We start from the raw sequence: 20,053 nt of genomic DNA on the forward strand, positions 1-20,053 counted from the left end.
TAATTTTGAAATAATTAATATTATATCATTGGTAAGATTCAATTTGAATCTATACTGATGTAGACCTACTATACTCATAAGAAATCAAAAGTCAGCAACCAATTAATTAATCACGCTCTTTCCAAGGGATGATGAGAGTGTGTTGTCCTCTTTTAGATTGCCAGCTTGGGTGCAACTTTCTCTCTCTTTATCCAATGTTTTAAAACGGAGGGTTGCTTTTAACTTAGTGGATAATAGTAGTTATTTAGGTTAAAGGTGGATAAATTAACATGTTTGTACTAAAGATGGAAAACTAGAAAATGAAATGGAAAAGCAAGATTTTCAGGGAAGGACTTAGTATCTCCCAATTCTCAGGCAAGGACACTCCGGCCACTTATAAATAGCAAAGCAACCTTTCCACAACCATGCCACCCCCACCTCAATTTTCTCCTCCTTTTGTGCTTCCAACTCTTTTCTTTGTTATATTATTCTCTTTCACTTTCTCCCAACCCTTGGAATCGACATGACTATCCTCATTGAGCAATCTGATCACTTTGGTAATATTTTGTGTTTTTGTTTGTAATCTTTAACTTTTTTTAGCAAAATATATAATTAATATTATTATTATTATTATTATTCTTTGAGAATTATAGAGAAGATTCTAATATTGGCAATAGAGGTTGGCGGGTTTTCCTGAATTTACAAGGGACATGTCTTTCTTTAATCTAAACTTTTTTTCAAAAAAAGAAAAGTGCAATATTTGTAATTATCCGTCTAATGACCGGAAGAAAATAAGAGATTTCATTCCTATAACTTATAGTTTAAGATAAAATGGCTTTATCTGTTTATTTTTCCATGAATTTTGTACCATTGTGTTGTGATAGTAATTGGTGCAAAATCTGTCTTTTTTCGGCCTGAAGCACACTTTTTTTGATTTGGAAGTGCAAAAAGGTTCTCCCAATTGTGTGGCTTTTCAGTTACTAGGTTTTTAAAATTGCAGGGGCTGAAGTAGAGGCAAAGACTGAACCAATAAATGAGAGGGAACTGGTGTTGGATGGTGGATTTCTGATACCACAGACCAACTCATTTGGGCACATGTTTAGGTTTCAATCTCCATAACCTATTCACACCCATTAATATTCTCGTTCAATTTTTCTTATCCAAATCCAAATATATATAGAACAAAGCGACTCGCCAATTTTAACTTTTTCAATAATTTTGTCAACGTTAATTTGGGTGTTACTGACTTATTATCATGATAAATGATGACGAATGGAGTATCTTCTCTTGGTATAATGCGCGATGTGTTTTACGCTTTTAGCTAAACCGAAGAAAAATATTTCGTATTAAAGTAGAAAAACAAAATATAAATATTAAGTACTCCTTCAAACCGTCCAAAAAAAAAAAAAGTACTCCTTCAAATCCTTGACTTGAATTTCTTGCACTTGCTTTCCCTTTCATTTTCTTTAAGCTTTTTTGTGTTATTTTTTACTTTTGGGATGGAAAAAGCTTTTCATCTCACAATTGGTAATAGGAATTCATCCTATCTGTTTTACTTTTGGTCAACGGAATTCATGCTTATAAGTTTATCACCGACAAAATGAGTTTTTATTATTTATGTTTTTGGTCGAATAAAAGGATTGCTGCCCATTTTTCTTATGGGGTTGAGTTATCGTTAAACTTTGGGCCAGGCCCATCAAATCCTAGCCCTTCAACAATCCTACTTCCTTTTGAAAAAAAAAAATTATAGTATTTATGCCACCCCAAAACTAATAGCAACATACCCTGACTCGTTTTATGATCATTTTCAGATACCTTACATCATTTTTTGAAAATTTCCAATTTTAGAACATTTACATTTTTTTAAATGTAATTTTCTTCAAAATTGAGGTAAAATAAACCACAGAATAATACTTTTAAGAAGACATGTTAGGGAAAATCTCAAATTCATACTGGTAAAATCAGTTTTAAGCTCATTTTCTATATATTGGTGTGATACTCGTAAACTATTTGTACGGATGAAATAATCACATTTATGTTGTTAACAACCTTTTCCTATTATTATTAATGCAAGTAAACTAAACGATTAGAGCTATTAAGAATTTTTGGTAAAAAAAACATGAACAAGATACTACTAGTCATTTCACTTGCCTATTTTAACTCGGGATTACTAAAAATTCTGAAAATGAAAACTGGTTAGATATGTTCATACGTTAAAATGCTGCAAGAATTATCTTATGGGTGAAAATCTATCGTAAAACAGGGCTTATAATGATGCTGGAAGTGAGAGGCGTGAAGGAGTGGAGAACTTCTACAGAAAAAATCACACTTACCAATCAGTTGATTTCGTAAGCATCAACCACAAAAATTGCGTTTACTATGCCCTCCCCTCAAATCTCAAATCTTAACTCATGTTTGCCACAATTTTGGCTAGTATATTTTTAAAATTGTAAAGGGGTGAAACATTGTATTAATTAATTTGAGCATACATATCTATACAGGTGAAGAAAATGAGAGAGGAGTATGCAAAATTGAACAGGGTAGAGATGAGCATATGGGAATGTTGTGAACTCCTTAATGAAGTGGTGGATGAGAGTGACCCTGACTTGGATGAACCTCAAATTGAGCACTTGCTCCAGACAGCTGAAGCTATAAGGAGGGACTACCCAGATGAAGATTGGTTGCACTTAACTGGCCTTATCCATGGTACTTTCTACATTCTAAATCTCTAATTATCCCCTTACATGCATTGCTACTTTATACTTAAAGATATCTACTTAAAAGATCCTTTGGCTATGATATAGTTTTTTTATTTTTGGTTTCATATGGACTATTGGAAATGAAAGATAGGAAATTACTAGAAAAACTCCACTTCTTATACCACAAGCATTTACCAGTTTGGTTGAATGCAGATCTCGGCAAGGTGCTGAATTTGCCTAGTTTTGGAGGACTTCCTCAATGGGCTGTAGTAGGTATGTGAGATATTTATATAGGATTGACACCTATGGTTAAAAGGTCATATCTTGCATGCCTTCTTTGCAATTTCTAGTTAAATCATCAACTAATATTTGATATTTACTATGCTCATACAGGGGACACATTCCCAGTTGGTTGCAGATTTGATGAATCCATTGTTCACCATAAGGTAAATCTATCAATTCATTTTCTTTTTGGATGGAAAACAATATATATATATATATATATATATATATATTAAAATTAAACACCTGACATGTGTTGCATTCCCACTACAGTATTTTAAGGAAAATCCAGACTACAACAATCCAGCATACAACACTAAATATGGGATTTACTCAGAGAGATGTGGACTTAACAATGTGATGATGTCATGGGGACACGATGACTACATGTATCTAGTAAGCCCTTGGAAAATCCTAGTAATATATGTATTATTTATTATTTAGAATATTTAAGGGTATTATTTCATAAATTCTGAAAGAAATGTCTAAAGTTTGGGTGCTGTCTTAGGTGGCAAAGGAGAATAGTACTACACTGCCCTCTGCGGCTTTGTTCATTATAAGATACCATTCATTCTATGGTAAATCAAACTTAGAAGCAAAAGCTTAGTTCATAACGTATCAAATTGGACCATTTGCAATCTTAGTTGATCCACTCATTTTGTTTTGCAGCATTACATAGGGAAGGAGCCTATAAGCACCTGCTGAACGATGAGGATGTTGAGAATCTGAAATGGCTCCACATTTTCAAGTAACACTACATCTTATTAATTAAATATATTGGTGAATGGTGACTGGCTACTAAGTGTGTATTGTGCAAAGATATATCAATTTTTTCTCTAACTTTCTTCGGCATATATACCTGCAGCAAATATGACCTTTACAGCAAGAGCAAAGTTCGAATTGACGTTGAAAGGGTCAAACCATACTATCTCTCCCTCATTGAAAAGGTTAGTACCGTTTGGAAACTTAGTCTCCTTTTCTTTCAATTTAAATTTTTTTTCTTCTAGTTTGTAGTTTGTACTAAAGTGTCTTTCTTTGCTGCAGTACTTCCCTGCAAAGCTGAAGTGGTGAAGAGTTAATTGGAGCCATGAAGTGCCAATAATTTACCATGATAGCCAACTAGTTTTGTATGGAGTAGAGAGAATTAATAAGCTATAAAGCTGTTGTTGCATTGTGGTATAAGATATTCTTGTAAGTTGTATGAAATAATATATGCAGCTATAAAGTCCTATCAGAAATATTTTTCCTTTTTTTTGTTTTTTCTTTCCCTTAATTAAGGACTTCTCACATAATGTGAAACTATTTAGCCTCTTAATTAATTCTTTAACTGAGGGTTTGTTAAAGTGACAAATTCAAAATTTCAATGACGGATCTAGGATCCGGGACCAATGAGGCAATTTGTTTAAAAAATAAATCTAATAATATAAACAAATGAGAAAAAGATTTAAACTCATAAAGTTATAGATGATATTTTTTCTAAAGAATTTTCCCCCTCTAGATGACAAGGGCATTGTCCCTAATAATATTACAATTACAATTTAAATTGAATAATGCAAATAAGTAAAAAAAAAAAAAAAACTTAATGGATATTGTATGAATATATAATTTCTATTTTTGAAACACTTAGAAAAAAAACTACCAAAGTTCTAAAAAGTTAAAATTTAAAAGGTTAAAAATTTAAAAATTCTAGAAGATATACATAAAGTAACTAAAAATAGAATAGAAGAAATGAATTGAAATAATTTTAAAAAATAGAAGTTGCATCATATACATACGTGACTTTAATGAAAGAACCATCATATGCATACTTGACTTTAAATTATTTTACAACAACGAAAATTTATGAAAATAACATAAGAAGTGATATTTTAACATTAGCTATTAGAGGATATTATATTGTTGCTAAATAATCTGATATGGGCAAGAGGTAACAAATGTTAAAATGCTTCTTAACCATGAAATCAACATTAGACTGCTAAATAACTTAGATGTTGACTCTTTTGGTTCATTTGTTGGTTACAACTAATGAAATAAAACTTGTCTATCTCTTTTGGGAATAAATAATTTTCAGGATTTTTTAGTTTCTTAACTATAAATAATTTTCAGGATTTTTTAGTTTTTTTAAGTATATTTTTTGGGTAATTATGTTATCAGTAAGAAGTATCGTCTATCTTTTTTAGAAAATTTCATTAATTATTTAGTGGGATTCTCCTCTCAATCTTAATTATATATTTTTTTTCATTCATAAGACTCAAATCTAAAAAATTATTTAAGGAAATCAAATTCAGTATCACTCAATTGTTGATTTATATATATATATATATATATATATATATATATATATATATAACACGAAATGTCCCTATATTATATATAGTGTAAATTAAATACTTTGGCACGGTGATAATTGATAAAGCATTTGCAGAAGTAACTCATATATACTAGCTTTATTTTATTTTTTATAGCAACTCATACTAGCTTTATAAAACAAAAGGAATTTAATTATCATACCAATAACTAACTAATTGATGCAAGCTTACAAGTGCACCAAATTATGAAACTAATATACATTAAAAAAATATGAAATATCGTTTAAGAGATTTATGAATGAATTACTAATTATTATATAAATTTATTACAATTTGATGACAATTATTAGAAATAAACTAAGCTAAATCTTTATTTTATAAATTAAAATTTTATTAAACAGGAGCTTGCATTGAGCATAAGAAGTGCTCAACCTATTATCAGAAAGAACAGAGATAGAAGATATATCAGAATTACTTCATGTATTGATTATTCCTCTCAAAAGATATAATATATTGAGATGTGTCCTGGTGCTTAGTTTGCTTAAGTGTTGGATGTTTGGTTTTGGTCTGGTGCTTAGTTTGGTTAGGTGAGTAGTGTTTGGTTTTGTCCATGCTTAATTTGGCTGGGTGTTGGATGCTTGATTATGCCCGGTGCTTAGTTTGACTAGGTTTCCAGATGACATTAATCAAATTATTTTCATTTCTTCTTTAAAATGTCATGTGTAATTATTTTTATTTAAATTTTATTGTTTAGAACTCTTGAGATTTGAGAATGTCACGTGTAAGCATTATTTTTTAAGATTTGAGTTTTTTCAATTGATATCAAGTTTGTATGAAAGTTAGTATATAATAACCTAAAAAACATTGGATCAAAGTTAATTAATATATAACTTAAATAATATATATATATATATATATATATATATATATATATAGAGAGAGAGAGAGAGAGAGAGAGAGAGAGAGAGAGAGAGAGAGAGAGAGATTTGTAAAATTACAACCTCAGTGCCCATCAACATTATTTCAAGGGAAAGTGATATTTTATTTGTATCAAGATCAGACACTCATCGCATCCTTAAAATTCTCAAAACTATAATAGAGTTCTAGTATTTTGCAGTGATAGCAAAAATCAAGCCGCAGTTCGAAGCAATTTGAGTGAAATCAAAAAAGAAAAAAAGTATGAATTGAGAAGTGAGAAAACACAATAATTTGCTATAACGTATGGGATATTTAAATATTGGATTCTAGTAATTATACTAATTGAGAATTTCAATTATTAAAAATCTGATTGTTAGCAATCAATCCTAACAATTATTTTAAATTAAAAACAAATTATAATATTTTTTTGGTGAATCAAGGGTATTACTTGTCCGAGACTGAAGGACTAATTCCTTCAAGTATGGGAGATCCATTTAAATAAATGATATCTTCAAACAAATATTTTTTTCAATTATTTTTATTATTATGGTAATTGTTTTTTTTTTCTAAACACAATAATCACATGACTCTCCATACTCCTTTTTTTACGTTTATCTGAAAGCTAATAATTAGTTATATTTCAAATTATATTATAATGTCTAGAGTTATATTGGATCCTTTAAATGAATATGGCAATCAAATTATTTTCATTTTCTCTTAAAAATGCCATGTGTAATTTTTCCTTTTTCTTTTAAATCAATTTATTGCTTAGAATTCTGTCATATATTGTATAGATAGATATCTCTACACAAATTTATATATAATTTACTCATAGTCAAGCTAGACTAAATTAATTTGAAAATATCTGATTTTCTATGAATAATTTTTGTAGTTTTATTTTCAAAGGTAATAATTTCTGTATAGTTAGTGTTTGCATAAGACTCTAAGCTATATTATCGTCGTCCCACAATCACACACCTTACAATCGACACGTCTAAATCAACAAATAATTGATATGTAGCTTTGATTAGTCCATCTAGCTCACTCAGAAAACTACAAAATAACGTACAACATATTGACCACAAATAACGTACAACCCGGATTTGAGAGCTCTAATTTATAAGGAAATTTGTTTTAAAACCAGATAAAAATAATTTTGATATATAAATTTATAATAAAATAGTATACTTTTCTATAAAAATAAAAATTAATTTTTTAAAGCTAAACAAGGCATGAAGGCACCAATAGATGTGCAGTCTCGTAAAGTAGTTGTGTCATAATTTCTTTCCCGACTGGCTCTTGCTGATTAACTTGATTAAGTGAGGTTAGCCATTCTACCAACAAACAAACCAACAATCATACATAAATATTCTTTTATTTTAAATATTTTATTAATTTTTTTCTATCACATGATAAATTTTATAATATATATATATATATATTATGATAACCAACTTACGATAACCAGTATGTAATGATCACCGCTGCTTAAAATTTCGTTAATTACTTGTTTGTGCATGCCGATGCAGTACGTCAATTGAGTCCTGAACTTCAATCAAACTAAAAACAAATGATTATGGTACGTTCGTACACCCCGAAATCATTTTTAAATATGACTAATTTTGTTTTAAGATAGATGGTAATGACATTTGAATCTTTCTTCGTGTCACACACTATAGATTCATTTTCGGTATATCAAAAAGAAAATAAATTAAGATGAACATTTTTAAATTAAAGAAGAATTTAAAAGTATGAGTCTCATATCATTTTGTTATTCATTTCTAAAATTTATTTCTGTCGCTAGGTGTTTAATAATCTTTCAACTGTACATTAAGATTTATGTACGGCTATAAATAACTATTCTATGTCGATAATAATTACTAAAGCGAGAAAATATATGGTTTCCATTTTAAAAGATTGTTTAGGTACAAAGAAGACGTGTATGATCGGATATGGAATCTCTTAATTTTGAGGATGGAAGCAGCAGTGATTATAAGTTGGCGTGACAAGTACTGAGGATCGCGGAATGTCTGGCAGCCATTACAAATTGACTTTGATAATGTGTTTAGTGAGTACTAGGTTTACTTTCACTTTGCTGAAATTGAGCAACTTCCCAATGGACAAAAAAGAGTCATTAATATCACCCTTAACTATGAAACCCTTTGGTTCTTCAATACCTCAAACCAGTCACCATTACTCCTCAGCAAACAAGTCCAGGCTCTGTTAAGTTTGACATCATCAGTGCCACACGCCTTTGAGATTTATAAATTGATAACGCAGCTTGATTCACCAACACACACTGCAGATGGTATGTTATATAGCTTTAATTTCTTTGTCTAGCTAGCCATTATATATCTTTCTCTATTGCTTACATATAATAATTAGAACAAAGCATGTGTTAATTAATTTACATATATACTTGCAACATGTTTAATTACTTTATGCTATTCGGGACATCAAAAGCGCTTACCAGATCTCTAGATTGAATTGGCAAGGAGACCCATGTGTTCCAAAGCAATATGCATGGGATGGTCAAATTTGCAGCTCCTACCACACCATTCCAAGGATCACATCCTTGCGAGTACAAATTGATTATTAACCTTCTTCTAAACTTTTAATTTTAATTTCTACACCATCTACGGTGCATGCGACACACACATTCATGCCACCAGACAGAGGAAAAACAATAAAATCCTTCTTAAGTATTTGATGATGAATTGCCATGGCAAATAAATATTATGTTAATCCTAAATGACGAGCAGGAACCTGAGCTCAAGCAAACTGAGAGGGGAGATAAATATGTCATTCTCACACCTTACAGAACTAGTATTCCTGTAAGCACTTATTAATATTCTTGTTCATTCATTCTGTTTTCAAATATTAGCATTGAGTATACTATTGACTAATTAGGTTTACACGCCAACTCCTAATATAATTTCTGTAATCTTTAACACCAGTGACTACTTTTATCAATAAAATGTTACTCTGTTCCAGGGATTTGTCACACAATGAATTGGAAGGACCTTTGCTGGAATTTCTAGTAGAATTGCCAAAGTTGAAAATTCTGTAAGTTTGGAATCTTTCTAATGACTTTCAACTTTATAATTTTGCTTGCTACACTTAATCACTCAGGCAACATATAATTCACTATCTTTGCAGTAATGTAACAGGGAACAGGCTTTTGGGTCCAATTCCTAAGGCTCTCAAGGAAAAGGCAGATTGGCAATTAAGGTTTTTAATATAGTATTATGTATTTTATGGTTTGTTTGTTTCCCATCTTTTGCTTCATTTGATGTTCCCATCTTTATAATGAATTCTGACCAACAACCAATGTTAAACAGCGAGAGAAATTAAAACATGAATAAAGAAGAAAATGTGAAATTTATATTTGAGCAGCATCATCAATAAACTAGCTAATCCAATTCCAAAACCTTACCCTGTTAGAACTTAGGTGGAGGTGTTACCCCTCACTCCAACCAATTACATGGAATGATGAAACCAGTTGTTTACATGTTTGTAACAGAGTCATGTAAATTTCCAATCCATGATTGTGGCAATACAGAGAATGAGGAAATTAAACAACAACATACACAATACATATAACGTCTAATTTTTTGTCTTTCTCTCTGAGCTTTAAGTAAACTACATGTCTTTCTTAGTAATGTAATTTGGTTGTTGTACTATACTATGCAATGATAATCTATCCTATATATGATAATTGATAACTAATACCATGGCTGATAATCCTGATCTTTGCGTGTCAGACTCATGCAAAAAGAACTTTGTTACACCACTGGTTGCATCACTTTCATCAGCACAAGGTTATAAGGAATTCCGATCAGAGGTTAGATACTGCAATTATGTTAAACTTTGAAGCTTGAACGCATAAATTTAATTTTGATTTTAATAAAGTAATATTTACACGGAGAATCCTGCAAGATGTTATCCAGTTAACTTTGATAGAGCTTAAATTTGAAATGCAGGCACAACTTCTAGTGATTGTTCATCATAGAAATTTAGTATCTCTCATTGGATACTGTGGTGAAGGTGAAAGTAAAGCATTGATTTATGAATACATGGCCAATGGAAATCTCCACCAGCACTTATCAGGTAATTAGATTTTGTACTTAAGTTATTTGTTAACTTGCATAATACATTTAATATGTCCAACTGGTCTTGTCCATGCTTTAAGCTTTAGCCTTGGTGGAAAATAAAACCTAGTCTATGATATCTTTACGATATCATAATAATGAGGATTAGCAGTAAGGTAGGAAGGCCAAGCGGAAGAAATTTTTCCTATTCAAAATGTTTCTATGCCTGTTTCTTTTTTCCGTATGAACCAAAATTAAGTGTGCGCGTTAATCTTTTTTTGTGTGCAGTGAACAATCCAAATGTCTTGAAGTGGAACCAAAATTAAGACTTATTATAGCCGTTGATGCAGCCCAAGGTATACAATCCACTTTTATTTTGAACTATGGCAGTTTATGTTTCTTGTTCCATTTTACTCTTATTTTATTCTCTATGGTTTCTTATGGATTTTCAGGACTGGATTATCTTCATAATGGCTATAAACCTCCTTTGATACACAGATTTGAAGCCTTCCAACATATTACTAGATCAAAGCATGCATGCCAAGATTGCTGATTTTGGTCTATATAGAGCTTTTGGCAGCCATATTGATTCTCATATATCTACACTAACAGCTGGTCCACTAGGTTATGTTGATCCAGAGTAAGTAACAGTATACAATAAATAAGATTGGCTAGAATTCAATCTTTTTGTAGCATTTACACTAAATTTTTTTGGTTGAAGTACTGGATTTATGGATTTTAAACCAATCCACTGAATAAATTATAATGCATCTCATTGGCCAAATTACATCATAGATAGTGTTCTCTACAATTTCATTGTTATATTTGTTTCTTTTACTGTAGATTTGGATACTCCATGCTTTTATTCTTACCAATTTGACAATTATCGATCGGACGTGTGGATGTAATAATGTTGTTAAACAATTGAGGTAAATTTACAAATGCACTTATTCTTGATAATTACTCATTTAGTTTGAAAGATACGAAGCGTCATCTATTTAGAGCAAAAAGACTTCTTTATTTTGGTTGATAATTCATATAATCTAAGAATGTAGCAAAAACATGCAATAAACAAGCTTCAAGTCACTTATGCAGTTTAAATGCATGTTTGTTTTCTTAATAGATTTCAGAGAACTGGAAACTCAAATAAGAAGATCTAGAGTGATATCTACAGCTTTGGGATAATTCTGTTCGAGTTAATCACTGGCCAACATGCAATATCAAGGACGCCTGAAAAAAATATTCACATCCTTGAATGGGTTATTCCCATAGTTGAAAGAGGAGATATTCATAACATTGTTGATCCGAAGTTAAAGGAAGCATTCAATGTCAATTCTGCATGGAAAGCTGTAGAGATTGCCTTGTCTTGCATTTTACCAACTGCAGCTGAAAAGACCAGACATAAGCCAAATATTGCCAGAGCTAAAGGAATGCCTATCTTCATAAATGGATCAGACACATGACAAAAGAACAAGAACTACAATTGAATTGACTTCATTACAGATTGACTCAGAAATTTCTCCCTTAGCTAGGTAGCCACCATACGATAATCTCATATTAGTGCTATTCCATGTCACACATAATGTCAAGGTACAAATAATTTGTAGTTTCAAAGCTTTCTAGGACTAAAGAGTCATGTCCAACTACTACATATACAGGGAAAGTGATGTTTATCGCAAAGGATTTCTGAATTTGCTTCCTAAATAAAATATCTATGGAGTAATGTGCATGGAAATGTCACAAGGTGCTTTACTCTAGGTGCTGGATGGATATGTATAATATATATACTTGAAATAGTATGTGTGAAACTGTCTATTGCTCTCAGTATGTTGCATCATTAAGAAGAATACTCATCAAGTCTGCGTGTTTGAGATTGTGTGATTTTGTGTCCAATGGAGAAGCTCAATGTGGAACAGCTCATCAAATTTCTCAACTATATTTAAAATAATTTTAAAAATTATTATGTATTTCTAATTAATATATATATATATATATATATATATATATATATATATATAAATTCTCTTATCTAACTTTTATATTCCAGTTTATTTTATCTTATCATAATTACCTAAGAGCCTTTAATAAGTATTGTATAGATAAACTATAGTAATAGCGAAACAAAACTGTCCTGACTGGCAACAACTACACCATACTCTTGGTTCCCCACCACGTCCCCTTTTTCTTGCATCCGTTGAAGAATGGCACACACCAGTACACAGTGTTTACTTTTTAAGCATGGAAACCTTGTCTATGAACTTTTTTTTTTTGTTTAAAATAATATTCTGATGGAAGCCTATTGAAAACTTTTTCAAGATGGAATCTTAAGAAGTTTGTTTTCGGAGGAGAGGGGGTTGGGATCGATTAAAATAATTTCAATATGCACAAACTTTCTAAACTTATATTTTAATTTTTATTAATATAATTGTATAGTTAATCGCCTAGCTAAATATTACTCAGATAATTAATGGGCTTGCAAAATCATGCCATTCTTGTTGGAGTACTCAATGCCCGACATTCTCAAGTGTTTGGTTCTCTCAAATAAGTGTGGTAACTAGCTTATTGTTCCATTATGTATATTGATTTTTTGTTTTGATTTTATTTTACCACTCTAAACATAACAACACGTTAGTTAAATCTGATATGGTAAAATGTATATACATTTATTTGTATGAATTAATAGTGATTTTCCTAAGCTCAACTACTAGTATTGCTTTACTTGAAAGATACACGCAGTTGGTAAAAAAAAAACTTTATCCCATTAAATACTACACAATTTTACTCCAGAAAAGCTGAACTCAATTCCCAAAGGGAATTATGTAATTAAAACAATAGATTTTGAAAATTGAAATGCTTAAAGATAAAATGAGAAATCAGTGTTCAATTCCCTCCATATATAAAATTCTCTTAAAATCAGCAACAATGCACTGTTAATGAGATTATTAGTCTATAACAAAATGGGTATCAGGATAAAAAAAATGGAAAAGTTTCTTGAATTTCTTCGATGAAAACCAGGAACATGCAGCTACAGAGAGACTAAAATTCTGATCGTGTGAATCTGCCTGTCGTGTCGCAATAGTAATTATTTATACAGCAGCACCCATGCAGCTTTAGGTAAACATCTTAATGAAAGAGTCCTTTCCCATCCATGTCTCGTGCCTGAAGACTAGGGCAACCAGCATATATTTAATTTACTGTACTTATTGCTGAACGTGTATTGCCTGGACGTAAGACGTTGACCAAACTTATAACTTACATTATCTTGTAAAACTTCAAAAAAAAGAATAAATATATTGTAAAACTTCAAAACAATAAATATTTTCAGGAGATAAATTACTCATATCATAAAATTAAATTTAAATTATGACATTCACATGCGTATAACATATAAAATGCTCTACAATTTATATTTAATAATCTTTTTTACACTCTTTGATTTTTACCTTAATGTTAGATCTATTATCATAATCATAACTATATATTATGGTCTGTTTGGCACAAATATCTTATAAGACATTAGTTAAAATTAATTTTTAATACAAAGTTTAAAGTTACTTAATAAATCAATTTATTTAATAAAAATTATTTTATAAAAATTGTTAAGATGAATGGTAAATATAAAGTTATATCAAAATATGTATCTGTATGATTTTATTTTGTATAAAATATATTTCATTTTGCAGACAAAAATATATTTTAAAGTATTTTTTTTTGTTTTTAGTTAATTTTAAACTCTTATAACTTGCTATTCAAATTTATAATAATTTAGTGTAATAATTATAATATTGAAGGTTCAAATGAACACAAAAATATAACCGCATCTAAAAAAATATAAGTTAATGAGATAACTTTGTTTACTAAACATCGCTATTTTAATTAAATAAACTTATAAATTAGTTAGTTATAAGTTAACTAAAGGGACTTATCGAATACTTTCATAAAGTTGGTTGATTAGAATAATGATACATAAATCACTTCTTTCTTTTTTGCAGCAAAAAGGATAAAATTATATATCTTGTATGTAAGTTCTTTACATTTTTATTATTTTGTTCTCAAACCAAGTTAACGATGAAATGCATATATATATATATATATATATATATATATATATATATATATATATATATATATATATATATATATATATATATATATTTTGATATTAAATAGCTTTTATTAGGATTTAGCAATACATTACTAAATTAGAAAATATATTTAAGTGATGGTAAAAACGTGAGAAATTTATCAAAATTACGTCTTTTTTTCTAGTCTGTATAATTACTGTTACTATAGTTCTGTTTTTAAAAGACATTACTGTTATATAGTCGCTAGTGCCTAGTTGTTTATGATTTGATTTATATAGAGCCTCTCTTTTTTTCGAGTAAATGTAATTTTGAATGTGTGTGTACAGGATAGAAGAAATAAAGAAAAACCTAAGATGCGCAGGGACTTGATTGAGCTGAAAAATATGAAGAATTAAAGGTAAAAGAACTCATTTTCACTCAGCGTGCAATTTTTACCCCTCCTCCCATCAAATTTTGTTTCCCCATTTTTCATATCCTTTACATCCATAGATGTTGAATGATTAAGAGGAATAACCAATTATATATTTTGTAAAATAATCTATTTAATTTCAATTAAATGAAAAATGTAATAATGGACCAAACTTCATTTATTTTCATGTGTCCCACCTAACTAGAATTATCCTTTAGATAGAAACCACCAATTTTAGATCAAATACATTTAATTTGGACACGCACATTGGTTCCTAACAAGGGTGTAATTGAATTATACTTATGTTAAACTATAGCAATGATATTTAAATGAATTAAGTTGAAGTTTTATAAGGTTGGAATTAAAATCTCGTGAATAATTTATTTATTTAAATCGATAATAAGAATTTTATTATCCTTTGTTATTTATATATTGATTATGAAAATATATAGAATTTTTTCATGAGAGTCTTAAAATTAATTTTAAGGTTTATTTTTAGTAGTAATCAAGAAAATATTAGTTTTTTTATTTACTAGCTAGATTATGAAAATGTAATAGTCTAAATTTTTTTTATCAATTTCATATACCACACATTGAGTACATATTTCTATTTGTATAGATTATCATAGTATAAAACTGATAATTAAATATTAGATTAATAAAATTAAAAATAAATTAATAAAATTTTATAAAAGTAAAAATATTAAGTTATAAATTAGTTAAACAAGTCAAGATCGCTCAAGCTTTTTTTTACCAAGCCAAACTCAATTTTTTAAAAAATTTAAATAAATGAGTCAACTTGAACAACTCATTTTTTTCATAAGCCAAACTTAAGTTTCAAAAGTAGCTGATTCGACTGAACATTACGCTCCTATTTATAAGATATAAAGCCATTGGCATGTGAAAATTTAAAAGTGCATTTAAACCTGTTCAGTTTAATTGGATTGATAAAAATATAGTTGTTCTTAATTTAAGTAGTTGAGAGAGTTTTAACAATTGAAAAATGCAAAGAGTGAAACCACTCACACATAAAATAGAAAAAAAGAAGATGAAATGACTCACATGAAGTGCAAAGAGCAAAGAGGGAGGGAGAAGCGTGAAGAACAAAAGAGTTTTAGTGAAGGTTTCAAATGGATCGAGAAGAAAAATGTTTGGACTTTTTGGTTGCCTCAGATGCAGAAGGAAATGACGCCTTTATTATTTTCCATAGGAAAAATCTCACTAAAGTGGAGATTTAGATTTAGCTAATTTAATTTTATGCATAGGGGTGGTAAAGTATAATGGTCTATATTTTAAGTGACATATGACCAATAATTTATTATTTTATCAAATAATGCACCGTTATATTTTAAAGGATCTAAAATCCACGTGATTGTTTTGTAACATCCACATTTTTGTCATAATTAGATTCCAGAATTTTCAAAATTTTAGGGAAAATAACCCATGCATAGCATATGAGTAGCATAAATATTGTCATTCTCATTGTCATTAGCCCCGAAAAATCGAGTAATGTTTCTTTTCATATCTGATATTTGAGAGTATTCTTTTTATTCTAGATCAATAAATGAGTATAACTTGCTTATTTATTCATTATAAATTTTTTATTATTATCTCTTGGATTATACGTACGTGACTCGCGAGGTATTCCGACGAGAGCATATATGTTGATGACCAATTATTATCAAGTACTACTTCCGATATTTTTCTTTTATCAGAATCAAATAATTAATTTATTAATATAAAAAACAGTTTAATTAATTTTAATGGATAATATTATTTAAAATTTATTTCAGAAGTATTGTTAGAAATAATAAATTTATAGTTTAAGTGATAATTATATTTAATGTTATTACGTAATTTAAAAGAATTTTTTCAGGAGAACGTGAATTTTATTGAAAATTATAAAATTGTGTGGGTTAAAAAAATGTGTTTAAAAGTGTGTTATCTAACACATTTTCTTAAACATGCTCTCGAATATTAATTAAAATTTATGAAAAGTTACATATTTTGGCAGTAATAAAATTGTATTGCAGCCAAAAAAGCATTCCTTGTATTATTAATAAGTTTATGAATGCATTCATTAATTTGCATGAAGATAAGTATGAGTGTCTAATACATATGAATGAATGTATATTTTTATAATTCGGGACCCAGATAGTATTGTAACAGTATTAAAAAAATATTATTTATACATTTTTTTTTCTATCCTATTTTCATCTTATTTTTCTCTCTACTCGCCCTTTCTATCACTTATTTTCTCTATATACCTTTTTCATTTCTTATCATCTCTCTTATTTTCACCACAATACACCCCAAAATGGATGTACAATATCATGACTCTTACTATTAACATCTTCTCGCCGATTTTATCCCAAGAAAAAGAAAAGAGAAAAAACAGGTATACTATACATGGCATGTTGACGCGAGTACGTACTCAACCTTTTTTGTGTACAACAACTGAAATAACTCTCATGCACATGTAATCAACCCTCATTATTGATCACCACAACTCCCTCGCACAAAATCTCAACTACTTAGCTCTACCATAGTAAATGAAAGAAACCAAAAGTCATAATATTATACGGACTTGAGAGTTAAGAGTAATTGATTAGTTAAAGAGAAAAATCACGTACACACAAACCAAGTGAAGTAAAGTAGCTTCAGCAAAGTAAAGGATATGCATTGAGTTAAGTCAGTTAGTTAACCAGAAGAGACAAGTAACGAGATTAGTATCAATGGAGAAGGTATGCATAACTACTTTACGCGTTCACATTTAATGGCCGTGCCTAACTCCCATCCTCCTCCTTCAATAGGAGTCATTTTCGGTTGCCATATAAGTTCTCACTTTCTGCTACACTCAATGCACCCAAAGGTGCAAAAATATTAAGATGATAAACATTGGAGCACTTGTTGTACTCTTTGCATTTCTCTTCCTCAGTTGTGCCTATGCACAAGACACAACAACCCTTGTGCCTGCAATCATAACTTTTGGTGACTCAGCCGTGGATGTAGGGAATAATGACTATCTTCCCACCCTTTTCAAGGCTGATTACCCTCCTTATGGGAGGGACTTTGCTAACCACCAACCTACTGGGAGGTTTTGCAATGGCAAATTAGCTACTGATTTTACTGGTAAGATAAAGTTAATTAAACCATCAAATTATATAGAACTTGTACCTACTTAGATTAGATATGAATATATATGTATTTTTTGTTGTATAACGGTAGTAAGGAGATTTTAACCTAAGACCTTAGAATAATTACTCAAACTCCCCCCACTAGACCGACCCTGGTGGATTTATAGAGTAGTAGTATATGTTGCACTGCTCACATATATATTCTTATGCTTTTAAGTTTCATTTTTGTTGGAATGTTTCCTTTTGCAGCTGACACTTTGGGTTTTAAGACCTATGCTCCAGCATATCTTAGCCCACAGGCATCAGGGAAAAACCTCCTTATTGGAGCAAACTTTGCTTCTGCTGCATCTGGTTATGATGAAAATGCTGCTACTTTGAATGTAAGTTTGGAATGAATAACCTCACGTATGGTTTTACAAGAGTTCTGATTTTAACAATTTCTTTTATTCCTTTTGTTGGCAGCATGCGATTCCGTTGTCCCAACAGTTAAGTTATTTCAAGGAATACCAAGGCAAGCTGGCCAAGGTAGCTGGCAGCAAAAAAGCAGCCTCAATTATCAAGGATGCACTGTATGTGCTCAGTGCTGGAAGCAGTGACTTTGTGCAAAATTATTATGTCAATCCTTGGATCAACAAAGTATACTCTCCTGATCAGTATTCATCCTACTTAGTTGGTGAATTCTCAAGTTTTGTTAAGGTATTTTGTTAAACTATTGTGGTTATTTTTGCTACTATATCTTAGAACATATATATATATATATATTGTTGGAGAACTATAAAGCAAAATAAAGACAAGTTAAAAGTCTATATAAGCATGGAGGAGTTGATCGAGTCCAATTGATTTGAATCTTTGGAACGATATACCTCCTATGTTTGATATAGATCCAGCCCAATCCACATTTAAATTAGTCCAAATGTTGAAAAATTAATGGTTCCACTGCTTTGTTTGAACACAGGACTTGTATGGATTGGGAGCCAGGAGACTTGGAGTGACTTCACTCCCACCATTGGGTTGCCTACCTGCTGCAAGGACTATATTTGGTTTCCATGAGAATGGTTGTGTCTCAAGAATCAACACTGATGCTCAAGGATTTAACAAGAAGCTCAACTCAGCTGCAGCAAGTCTTCAAAAGCAACTTCCTGGTCTTAAGATTGCAATTTTCGACATTTACAAGCCTCTCTATGACCTTGTTCAATCCCCTTCAAAATCTGGTAGACAATACTTTGACTTAAATTAATTAATTATTCAACATAGGTCCTGTTTGGATAAGTTTCTTCATGAGTACTTATAAGAGAAGAAAATAAGAACAAAAAAAATAAATAAGCTATGCTTAAGTTAAAATTAATTTTTTTATAGAAGATAAAATCATTTAGCTTCTCCAAATAATTGATTCTAACCTGTCCATAAGTTAATTTTAGTTTATGGAAGAAGTTTCTTTTTTTTGTAAGTGCTTATAGAGAAGTTCATCCAAATAAGGCCATATATAGTAACATTCATATCTTGCAGTAAAATGATGTTCTTTCTAACCAATCTTATGATGCTTTATAGGTTTTGTGGAGGCAAACAGAGGTTGCTGTGGTACCGGGACTGTAGAGACAACATCCTTGTTGTGTAATTCAAAATCTCCAGGAACTTGTTCTAATGCCACACAGTATGTGTTTTGGGACAGTGTCCATCCTTCACAGGCTGCTAACCAAGTTCTAGCTGATGCATTAATTCTACAAGGCATATCTCTTGTCACATAAAGACTCGTGATTATTTATGTGTTAGAATTTATTTTGTACAACTACACATCGTGAAAGTGATTCAAAAGTTTGCTGTTTTTCTTTAGTTTGAAAAAAAAAACTGTACTCTATTTATTTTAGATCTTGAGAAATTTCAGATAAACTCATTTGTAAACCATTTTATAATAATAGAGAAATGTTTGCTTATTATCTGTAAATGCATTGTTCCATTTTTGGTAGCTAGACTTGGACTAACATAAATGAAAATCCAATCATGGAGAATTTTAAGCAAGATATATAACGATCAGAGAATTGTCATAATATAAGGAAACATATAATAGAGGCTGTCAAATAAATTATCCTGAGGGGGGGGGGGGATTAGAAGTTTATCTAACTCATCCGAATATATACAAAACAAAA

The 20,053-nt window shown here is 30.1% G+C and overlaps 2 protein-coding genes and 2 long non-coding RNA genes across 4 annotated transcripts; all 4 read left to right on the forward strand.

The window, feature by feature from the left end:
- The first annotated feature begins 116 nt into the window (after nt 1-116).
- On the forward strand, nt 117-4,212 carry LOC114417971 (inositol oxygenase 1-like). Its single transcript, XM_028383077.1, has 11 exons — nt 117-536; nt 980-1,082; nt 2,243-2,327; nt 2,481-2,685; nt 2,892-2,951; nt 3,072-3,124; nt 3,234-3,356; nt 3,469-3,538; nt 3,630-3,708; nt 3,826-3,907; nt 4,005-4,212. Exons 1-11 carry the CDS (start codon nt 503-505, stop codon nt 4,029-4,031), a joined length of 921 nt encoding a protein of 306 aa, XP_028238878.1. The 5' UTR covers nt 117-502; the 3' UTR covers nt 4,032-4,212.
- A 4,969-nt stretch (nt 4,213-9,181) lies between these two features.
- Nucleotides 9,182-10,291, forward strand: LOC114418883. Its single transcript, XR_003668127.1, has 4 exons — nt 9,182-9,253; nt 9,347-9,418; nt 9,952-10,031; nt 10,171-10,291. It is a non-coding gene; the product is annotated as an uncharacterized LOC114418883 (long non-coding RNA).
- A 272-nt stretch (nt 10,292-10,563) lies between these two features.
- Nucleotides 10,564-11,312, forward strand: LOC114417807. The gene is made up of 3 exons (XR_003667930.1): nt 10,564-10,634; nt 10,731-10,918; nt 11,122-11,312. It is a non-coding gene; the product is annotated as an uncharacterized LOC114417807 (long non-coding RNA).
- A 6,269-nt stretch (nt 11,313-17,581) lies between these two features.
- On the forward strand, nt 17,582-19,851 carry LOC114417972 (GDSL esterase/lipase APG-like). Its single transcript, XM_028383078.1, has 5 exons — nt 17,582-17,904; nt 18,159-18,289; nt 18,372-18,605; nt 18,865-19,120; nt 19,458-19,851. Exons 1-5 carry the CDS (start codon nt 17,661-17,663, stop codon nt 19,652-19,654), a joined length of 1,062 nt encoding a protein of 353 aa, XP_028238879.1. The 5' UTR covers nt 17,582-17,660; the 3' UTR covers nt 19,655-19,851.
- Nucleotides 19,852-20,053: the final 202 nt, after the last annotated feature.

The sequence above is a fragment of the Glycine soja genome, chromosome 7, assembly GCF_004193775.1.
Source record: "Glycine soja cultivar W05 chromosome 7, ASM419377v2, whole genome shotgun sequence".
NCBI lineage: Eukaryota > Viridiplantae > Streptophyta > Magnoliopsida > Fabales > Fabaceae > Glycine > Glycine soja.

What these genes read in the sequence shown, in the direction of transcription:
- LOC114417971 (XM_028383077.1), top strand. Translation starts at nt 503, where the DNA reads ATGACTATCCTCATTGAGCAATCTGATCACTTTG. An exon ending in CTTAACTGGCCTTATCCATG is followed by an intron (nt 2,686 to 2,891) that starts GTACTTTCTACA and finishes GGTTGAATGCAG; the next exon opens with ATCTCGGCAAGGTGCTGAAT. An exon ending in AAGATACCATTCATTCTATG is followed by an intron (nt 3,539 to 3,629) that starts GTAAATCAAACT and finishes TTTGTTTTGCAG; the next exon opens with CATTACATAGGGAAGGAGCC.
- LOC114417972 (XM_028383078.1), top strand. Translation starts at nt 17,661, where the DNA reads ATGATAAACATTGGAGCACTTGTTGTACTCTTTGCATTTCTCTTCCTC. An exon ending in AAAATGCTGCTACTTTGAAT is followed by an intron (nt 18,290 to 18,371) that starts GTAAGTTTGGAA and finishes TTTTGTTGGCAG; the next exon opens with CATGCGATTCCGTTGTCCCA. An exon ending in TCAATCCCCTTCAAAATCTG is followed by an intron (nt 19,121 to 19,457) that starts GTAGACAATACT and finishes GATGCTTTATAG; the next exon opens with GTTTTGTGGAGGCAAACAGA.